The following is a 9,199-nucleotide window of genomic DNA, read 5'->3' on the forward strand; positions in this document are numbered from 1 at the left end:
GAGCCGGGCGGCCGGGGCTGGGCGCGCCCGAGCCGGCGTGGGCGGGCGGAGCCGCCGGCCGGGCCATGCTGAGGCTGGCGGCCGGCGCGGCCCGCGGCATCGTGGACATGTCGTACGCCCGTCACTTCCTGGACTTCCAGGGCTCCGCCATCCCCCGGGCCATGCAGAAGCTGGTGGCGACCCGGCTGAGCCCGGCCTTCCGCGAGGCCGTCACCCTGCGCCGGGACTGCCCGGTGCCGCTGCCCGGCGACGGAGACCTCCTCGTCCGGAACCGGTGAGCCCGGCGCGCGCCCCCGTCCCGCTCCCCGGCCGCCCGCCCTGCGGCGCGCTCGGGGGCACAGCCTGACTTTGCGAGATCCCGGGAAGTTGAACCCGCCGCCATCTGGCGAAGGCGAACGGAACGCGACTTGCTGGTGTGAATACCCGGTGCCACCGAACGTTCTCTTATCCGGGGTTATTTTAATTTGGGATTCCCCCTCCCCCAGCCGTCCCTCCTCCCCCTCCCGCTCCCTAAATAAAAACGACGGGACCCAGAAAGGAGGCTCCCCACCCGGCCCACCCGCGCGCACCCACGCTTCCTGCGTTGCGGTGCTGTTTAGTTGCGCGGCAGCGGCCTGGACAAACTGCGGCGTCCAGGTAAAGGTGCCTGGAGGAAGGGGGCCCTGTTCGGTGTGCTGTCTCCCGTGCCCCCGGTCGCCGTGGTGGGGCCCGGCCTTGGGTGTGTTGCCGGGCACCTCGTCTGCGGTGTGGTCGATGCCATTTGACTGTGCCGTGTCCCCTGAGTGCGAGGCGGGGGCGTGCGCCAGGCAGTGGGGCCGAGGTGGGGCGGGGGCACGGCTGCGTCTGCCCGGATGCGTGGCAGGGGTTCGGGTGGCACACTAGTTGTTGCCAGACCCGGCTGCTCCACGGCGGGCTCCCCACCTTAATGATTTTCCACCCCGCTAATCTTTAGTGAGTGGTGAAGCGGAGGAAGCGGGGGACTTCGCTCTGCCCAGTCCGGGCGGTGCCGCAGAGGTCTGCCGGGCGCGTCCTCTCTGGGCTGCACCGTCAGGGGTTCACCTCTGTGCCCTTTCACCTGCTGGGTGCCATGCCAAGGTCCCAGGATGCCGTGTTGGAAGTTGGATGGAGTTACGGAGGGGGGTTACTTCCGATTGTAGCCATGCTGTAGGTTTTGTAGCAGAAAGTGAGCTAGGCCCCTGGAAGGTCCAAGAGGCGAGCTTACCGACCCGGGAACTGGGAGCAGAGACCAGCTCCGTCACCCCAGATTCCAGAGTCAGCCTTCCAGACAAGACTGGGGATTGAGAATTCTGATCGTGAAACTTTTGGAAACCTGTTGGAACCTTAGCGTTTGAGCGGGCGAGCAGAGGGTGGGTAGGAGCGCGTGGGTGCATGGGTGGAGAGCCTCTGAGAGGGTGGCCCGGGACCGGCCCGACAGCCTCCTGCCCTGGCCGCGTCCCCGGAGGACTGCTTCATTGTGTGCCGAAACGCTGAGGCTGTGGAGAATGAAAATTTGAGCCCCGGCGACCTAAAAGGGAGCTTGAGCTCGTGTTCATAGAGTGTCCAGGGCACAGCAGCGGAATTTTTACAAGGTGCGGGAGAGCCTGAGACGCCTCGGAAGCAAACTTAATCGGATACTAAAAAGCAAAGTTCCGTGCCGGCTTTCATTTTCTTTCATTGTTGTGATTTATATCGTGTTGACTGTAAACACTAATAAACACACACAAACTGCTTACATAAAGTCCCTGGTTGAAACAGGTGTGAAATGTGGGGGCCGCAGGGGGACAGGCTGAGGAAGGTGTGAAGTGGGAGAAGAGCGGGCTACAGGGAGGTGGGACTCCCGCCTTGAGGGCACCAGCTTTGCGGGTCTGCGGCCTCCCGCCCTTGAGCTTTGTTTTATTTATTTATTTATTTATTTATTTATTTATTTATTTATTTATTTATTTATTTATTTATTTTAACCTCTTGGAGATCTTCCCCACTCCTCTCTCAAAGCTTATTCGCTCCAACCGGCTCCGTTTTCCCTTCTCCTTCATCCAGCACCCCTGGATGCCTTGGGCCGCCTTGTTAGGTCTGGAATTGGATGCTCTTTGGATCCCTGAAATCAGAGAATAGACTCCGATTTGGGGGGTGGGGGAATAGCTGTTTAGGTTGCTGTTAAAATCCAGGGCTCTAGGCTCTGTTCTGCCTCCTCCGAGTCTGCCTAGAGCCCCTCTGCTACAAGTGCTTCACAGGAACAACTTGACCTCTAACTTCTACGTTGAAGCCACAAAGGGGGAGGGAGTGAAGCCAGTCTGGGAGCTGGAAGCTGCCTCTCCGTGCTTTTCGGTTCCAAAGTCCTCCACCCAGCTGTAGGCAGGTCCCTTATTCTGATGAACAGTGTCGATATTCTTCAGGTTTTCTTTTCTTTCAGCGAGCAGGGTTTAATTATTAACCGCAAGTTAATTCATTTGAATCCAGGGCCAGTATCCTCCTAAGTAGTGCTAATTGCATTAAAATTTTATTCAGAGGCTTCTCATCTTTAGCATAACAAAATCTCCCCTGGAAAGAGTGGAATGAGCCCAAATTCATTTGTTTGGAAGGGTGTTTGGAGCTTTTGATTGTGCTCAGTCCTCTGACTTTCTTTCAGTAAACTATGTCTACACCTCATTCCAGTTAGCAAAATCCACGCCTTCGTTCTTGAGAAGGGCAGCGCGTGCAAGCTAGAACTGGATTCAGGACAAGTGTGTGGAGGGGTGCACAGAGCCCCTCTTGAGTCAGTACTTGTTGTTCCTTTAGCAGCCATCACCTCTCTGCCCCAGGCACCCACAGCCGGACAACTTCGCTCCCCTCGCCTCCACTCAGCCCTCCCCAAAGAGAGAGACAGATACCGCTGGTCAAGCCTGCTTGCGTGCTATTTTTGGCTTTTTCCTGAGAGTAACAGATTATTTTTCGTTTCCAAATATTCCTAAAGATTTTCTGCTCCCGTGGAAGATAATGCAAAGAGTTTGTAGAAATGGCAGTGAGAGGCGGGGGAGGCTTTTTGATAAACGGTTTGTTGCTTGCGGGAGGGTAAAATATTTTCGCTCACTCTCCAAGCCGAGGTATCACAGGCTCGCTCACTTGCTCACTCTTCCTCCTCCTCCTCCTCTTCCTCCTCCTCTTCTTCTTCTTCTCCATCTGACTTATATGGTGTTTGTTTGTTTGTTTGTTTGTTTGTTTGTTTTTTCAAGGAAAGTCTGGCTTAGTTTGTTTTGTCTCCCAGCCTTCGAGGCTCTTCCTGTGGTCTAAGGTTTCCTGTTTGGTGTTTGTTGAAAGGAAAGCTGCCTTCCCCTACCCCAGTAACCCCGATCTACAATGCCGTACTAGGAGTTCAGCGTTTTGCGTCATAAATAACCAGGTGGCTTTAAAAGGGCATGTGTTTGGGAAACGACTGCTGTGGTCCCATTGATTTCTTGTGGGGTGCCTGGACTCCAATTTGGAAGGAGTACCCTTCTCTTGGTTTGCCAGGGTCCTGCGTCATTACTGTCACACATTTTCAGTTACAGGGAGTTTCCAAGTTCGCCAGAGCATCTTTCCTGGGTTTTGTTTTTGTTTTCCTGTGGCTTGTCCTCCTTCCTTTCCTCCTCTTTCCCTTAGAGCCTGATTTCCTTGAACTTGTTTCTTGGGGAGCTAAAGGCTTGCATAGGTCTGGTAAGGCCCAGTTTGGGCCAAGGTGCATCCCAGTCAGTGGCAGGTCCCTATCACCTGGGCAGGGATGTGGTCAGGAGGTAGTACCGGGTAGACAGGGATTCTGGAACCAGAATCCAAGCTATAGGGACCATTCCCAGAGGGCAAAGAGGGTAGTTAGCAGAGGACTGGGATGGGGAGTTGGGTAAATGGAGGTGAAACCCTGGTCAAGGTGGCAGGTTTTGCTCCGAGTAGCTTTTCTGGGACTTGGACGAACCTGTCCCTAGAGCCCGGGAGACAAGCAGCCAAGTCTCGCTCCCTGGGGTCATTAATGTCTCTTCAGATGGTGACGATGGAAAGGCCCCGGTTCCCAGCACAGACCTGTCCCGAAGCTCCTCAGTGTGGAGCGCGGCTTTCCGACCAGGGTGGAGTGCTGCGGGGAGAGGCTCGCAAGGCCTTGGGCAGCGCCATCTCACCAGCTCTTGGCGCTGCTGATCTTCACAAGGATGCCGGGTATCTCCAACCCAAGCCTCTGCTGGCCATCAGCAGTGCCTCCAGCTTCAGCGGAGCCACACTGTCACCCCTTCAAACTAGTGTCCTCGGGGTAGGGGTGGAGGGCGGAGGGTGAGGGGCTGGAGGGTCTCCTCTCCGGTAGATCCACCTCAGCTTCTGGGGCTCCCGGCAGGAGAGCGGCCCCTGTGGGCCTTGAGATGCCGCACAGCCTGGAGGGGAACAGGAAGGGTTAACCTTGAGTGGAGGGCAGACAGGCAGCACTTGGTCTCTGCTCCCCAGCCTCTGAGCAAAGCAGCCCAAAGATGCCTCCTGCCCTGGCCCAGCTCCTGGAGCTGACCTTCCCGAGGGGGGGGGTGTAGGGCAGTAGTAAGATGTCCTTGCAGCTGCCTCTTAGTGGGCCTGTCCTGGGACCTCCAGAATCAAGATCTAGAGAGCCAGCCCTTTTCAGAAAGGTCAGGTCTGGAAAAGTGTGTAAATTTAAAGGGAAAAGTATAAGATACAGCCCGCTAACCCCTTCTCCAGAAAAACAGAATATTGGCATTTTGGTATAAAAAAAAAAATGAGTGAAACTGATTTTCTCTACTTTTCATTACTGTGCTTTATCTGTAAGTACAGAAGGCATAATTTACAGAATTATTAAAGGCAAGGCAGGCTGGCCTCTGAAAGCAACTTGGTAGAAGAAACTGTTTCCAGCTTTCTTATTTCCACAGCCTAGAAAGATGGTTACGGTAGAACACTTGTGAGGAACCATTTGGTATGGGGCATTACATATGGACAGTGAAAGTATGCCTTGAGGATGGATAGTTTGGGTTCATTAAATTAAAAGTGAATTCTTTGCATTTTTCACCCGCCATCGTCTCACTTTCTTACGGAGGAAATGGCATTTTTAGGGTCCTTATGTGTTACAGTTTCCTCGACTTTCTCAGAAGATGGCCACCACTTCCCCATGGAGATATTTTTGTTGTGAGGTATACCAGGGTACAAAGAAAAGCTGGTGAAATCCTGGCCTCACAGCTAACGTGAGCCTGGCTACAAAAAGGAAATCAGCCATCTGCTACTAATCAGGCTGCGGCTCTGCTTCTTGTTGAGGAAAATACAGTGAGGGCTTGCTTCCCTTTTCATCTGAAAGAGGCTGTAAAATGCTGAATGCTGCATCAAAATCATTCTCCCCAGTTTTTGTTCAATTAATCAAAATGCATGTGTTCATGCTGGGCATAGTTACATCAGAGAGAAAATTTGCTGTGGCATCTCAAACAACGGGGGCAGTAGGTGTCACAGGAATGACCTTGCATACCCATCCATCTTTAATAATATCGTTGTCATTACTATTATTATCTGAAGTGTTAAATTGTTGCCAGAATCAATACAAGTGTGCTTCTTCGGGTATATTTTATCCCACTGTTGTTTTTAACGTCTCTGTTAAGAGACCAGTTAATTTCAGAGCTCCCAGTGAAGTCTGCAGTGAGGGCTCCCCAGCTTGCCTTCCTTTTTTGTGTTTGTTTTTCTTCCTTATTTCTCCCTTTGAAAGAGGACAGAAGTAAATAGCACAGGAAGTAGAAATATATCACCTGCTGATTAACATAATATGAAATTATCCTTAAACTATAAAGGAAGAAAATCTGCTCAAACTCCAATTAATACATATTGGAGTCCTTTCCCCCCCCCCCCCCCCGCATTCTGTCGTGTGCTAATAGTTTCGGGACTGTTTCGCTCACTGAGACCAGAGGATCCTTTTTTAAAACCCTAAGCAGATATGAAGGTCTATAACAAAGAATCTTAATCCGTGTTTGTTCTCTTCTAGATTCGTTGGTATCAATGCATCTGACATCAACTATTCAGCTGGCCGCTATGACCCATCTGTGAAGCCCCCCTTTGACATAGGTTTTGAAGGGATTGGGGAGGTGGTGGCCTTGGGCCTCTCGGCTAGTGCAAAGTACGCAGTGGGCCAGGCTGTGGCGTATGTGGCTCCCGGTTCCTTTGCTGAGTACACAGTGGTGCCTGCTAGCGTTGCCACCCCTGTGCCTTCAGTGAAACCCGAGTATCTCACCCTGCTGGTTAGTGGCACCACTGCATACATCAGCCTGACAGAGCTCGGGGAGCTGTCAGAAGGGAAGAAAGTCTTGGTTACAGCAGCCGCCGGGGGTACAGGCCAGTTCGCTGTTCAGCTTTCAAAGATAGCCAAGTGTCATGTCATCGGAACGTGTTCCTCGGACGAGAAGTCGGCTTTCCTGAGGTCCATTGGCTGTGATCGTCCCATCAATTACAGGACGGAGCCTGTGGAGAAGGTGCTGAAGCAGGAATACCCAGAAGGCGTCGATGTGGTCTACGAGTCTGTTGGGGGCCCCATGTTTGACCTGGCTGTGGATTCCCTGGCCACCAAAGGGCGCTTGCTAGTGATTGGGTTCATCTCTGGCTACCAAAGCCCTACAGGACTCTCACCAGTGAAAGCCGCAGCTCTGCCGGCCAAGCTCCTGAAGAAGTCGGCCAGCCTCCAGGGTTTCTTCCTGAACCACTACTTCTCCAAGTACCAGGCCGCCATGGACCAACTGCTGCAGCTGTACACTCGCGGGGACCTGGTGTGTGAGGTGGACCTGGGGTGCCAGGCTCCAGGGGGAAGGTTCATTGGCCTGGAGTCCATATTCCGGGCTGTCGATTATATGTACGCCGGGAAAAATATTGGAAAACTTGTTGCTGAATTACCTCACTGTGCCAGCAGTAAGCTGTGACAACAGAATGATGACATAGAACAACGGAGAAAGAAAAGGAATTTTCGATGCCTTAGAGTGAATACAGTATTTCTTAAAACAAAAGTATAGTGTGAATGAATTCCGCCTCCCCCCTCCCCCGTAAAAATAATGCGCCTCAATAAAAGTTCTCTCTATAGCTAAGAGGTAAAACATTTACACTCGATTTTTTAGTCATGGATGGTCTCATTCCAGGTTTTATTGTTCCAGGGAAGTAAATTAATTCCTGATGCGAGGCCTGATGGAGTCAGTACGTCCCCAGCTTGATGAGATTTTTAAATCAGCATTCAGATGGCTCAGATTCCTCTGCTTTAGAGGCAGCAGTGCCTGCTGGAGTACTTCGCAGGTGAGAGCACAGTGCCGTCAGCCTTGTATTCTCCAGGCCATGTGCTCTGCAAGGAGCCCTTTCTCCCCATCAATCACTAGCCACCTTCTAAATAGTCGTTGGGGAGAGAATTCTCCAAATTTAATCTTGTTAAGTTATTGGAAAAGTGATTCAGCAAACAGCTATGTCTGATGGACGTGTCTACTCTGTGATGGCTTGAAGTCACATTCTGGTAAGATTGTCTGTTTAAGAAGAAATTACTGTTAGAAACAGTGGAAAAGAAAGCCATGGTTGAGGGAGACTTTGTGAAATCTAATGTGCACAGAGGAAGGATAAAATTTTGTGCCTCCTCTTCAGGAAAAGGTTCACGTATGCAACCGCAGGGGTGGCAGAAGGGGCCCCACTCTGGCATGTGAGAGGTTAAAAACAGCTTAGTTCCTGTCCCCAAGGAGCAAGTGTCACCCCAAACACAGTGGGCGCCCAGCTTGTCTGAAACCATGACTTCCCCTCAGAAGCCGTCCCTGGTGGTGGGAGTGGGGAATGTCCCCTTGCTGTAGCGTCAGCCTGTGTGCCTCTGCTGTCTTCCAACCATGGCTGGTCCGCTCGCCCTTCATTTTCGGTGCCAGAGTCGAAGCCACGCAGTGCCTTTCCGCTCGCAGGTGAAGACCGGGCATATCCTTCAGTCTTGGGTCTCAGTATGCCAACATGCTCAATAAATGGGAATGCAGTTAAGAGTGCTCCACAAGAATCGGGGCCAGATTTAATTCTTTCCTTGCATCTGAAGAGCAGAGAGACCCTGTTTCTGAATAGCTGTTAGTATCTATTTTACGAGATTTACTCATTTCCAGGTACCTAATGTAGCTGCTAGCGTGCATGCACAACAATACAATTTATATGGTAAATGGAACCGAATAATGGCTTCACTGAATGTTATGGCCGCACTGAAGGGAAATGTCACGGTAAATAGCTGCCAAATTATGGATCATGCTGAAGTGTCACAACTGCACTAAAGACAAATAGCACTAGAGGCTATTGCCACCAGGACGCTTTTGAGTTATGAAGAAGGGTAGCAGGCCTCTTTGTGTCCTCGTCATAGCAAAGCGCCGCTGGTGCAGGGGACAGGAAGGCTCATCCAGTGTGGAGCGCAGTTATTAATCTGCCCCGTTCAGACCTAGCCAGTAGAGCAGGAGAGACTGCTCGCTCTCCCTACACAAACATAACAAACAGGAGGGGAGGGGAGGTTTTATGAATGTTAGTATGCTCCGGAAATGACTGGTAATGGAAAAATGTTGTAATAAAATAATCTAATCAAAGACTATTATTAAATTTAACACAGTATATGTCTGAAGGCTTAGTTGCCTCCTATGCAGATAGATGTGTGAAATCTCACTGATCGGCTCTCTCCCTCTGAAAAGGCTTGAGGACTGAGGACATTACCAACTAAATTGCCTCTTCTGAACTGAACTGAGTCCCGGTTTCCTTCATTTTAATGGGAGGGTAATAAAGATGAAAGACCAACATTTTATCTGATGGATCCCTTAAGCTATGGAGTAAAAATGTATTATGTTTTGAGGGAATGTACTGAATTCAGCTATGTAAAAGTAAAATTCACATGCCCATGTTTAAAATAAAACAACTTTCAAACCAACCAACCAACCCCCCATGTCATTCTGTCCCTCAACCAACAGAGAAACCATGGTGCAAGCTCTGTTCCTTTCTTCACAGAAAGCAAGCGTGAGGGATTCTGCCAGGTCCAATAATGCCAAAAGTATGTTCAAAGTTTAAAAAACATTCTTTTGAAAATTCTTTTTAAATTGAGTGTTGTAATTAAGCATCCGTTTGGTCCCCTTGGATTGTTCAGTCACGATGGGGAGGGAGATGGCGGAAGAGTCCGCGCTCTACCATGCTCCACATCACCAAAAAATGTGTATTCGTAACTCAGGGCTGGTGTCAGCTTCACTGCAGAGAGGGA

The 9,199-nt window shown here is 51.0% G+C and overlaps 1 protein-coding gene across 1 annotated transcript; it reads left to right on the plus strand.

The window, feature by feature from the left end:
• Window positions 1-6: 6 nt before the first annotated feature.
• Window positions 7-8,875, plus strand: Ptgr3 (prostaglandin reductase 3). The gene is made up of 2 exons (XM_055598737.1): window positions 7-274; window positions 5,960-8,875. The coding sequence occupies exons 1-2, from the start codon at window positions 66-68 to the stop codon at window positions 6,882-6,884; spliced, it is 1,134 nt and encodes a 377-aa protein (XP_055454712.1). The 5' UTR covers window positions 7-65; the 3' UTR covers window positions 6,885-8,875.
• The last annotated feature ends 324 nt before the right edge of the window (window positions 8,876-9,199 follow it).

The sequence above is a fragment of the Psammomys obesus genome, unplaced genomic scaffold, assembly GCF_907164565.1.
Source record: "Psammomys obesus unplaced genomic scaffold, mPsaObe1.curated_primary_1811, whole genome shotgun sequence".
NCBI classification, from domain to species: Eukaryota; Metazoa; Chordata; class Mammalia; order Rodentia; family Muridae; genus Psammomys; species Psammomys obesus.

Coding starts and splice junctions, on each gene's coding strand:
- Ptgr3 (XM_055598737.1), top strand. CDS start 66: ATGCTGAGGCTGGCGGCCGGCGCGGCCCGCGGCATCGTGGACATGTCG. Junction 275..5,959: donor GACCTCCTCGTCCGGAACCG/GTGAGCCCGGCG, acceptor GTTCTCTTCTAG/ATTCGTTGGTATCAATGCAT.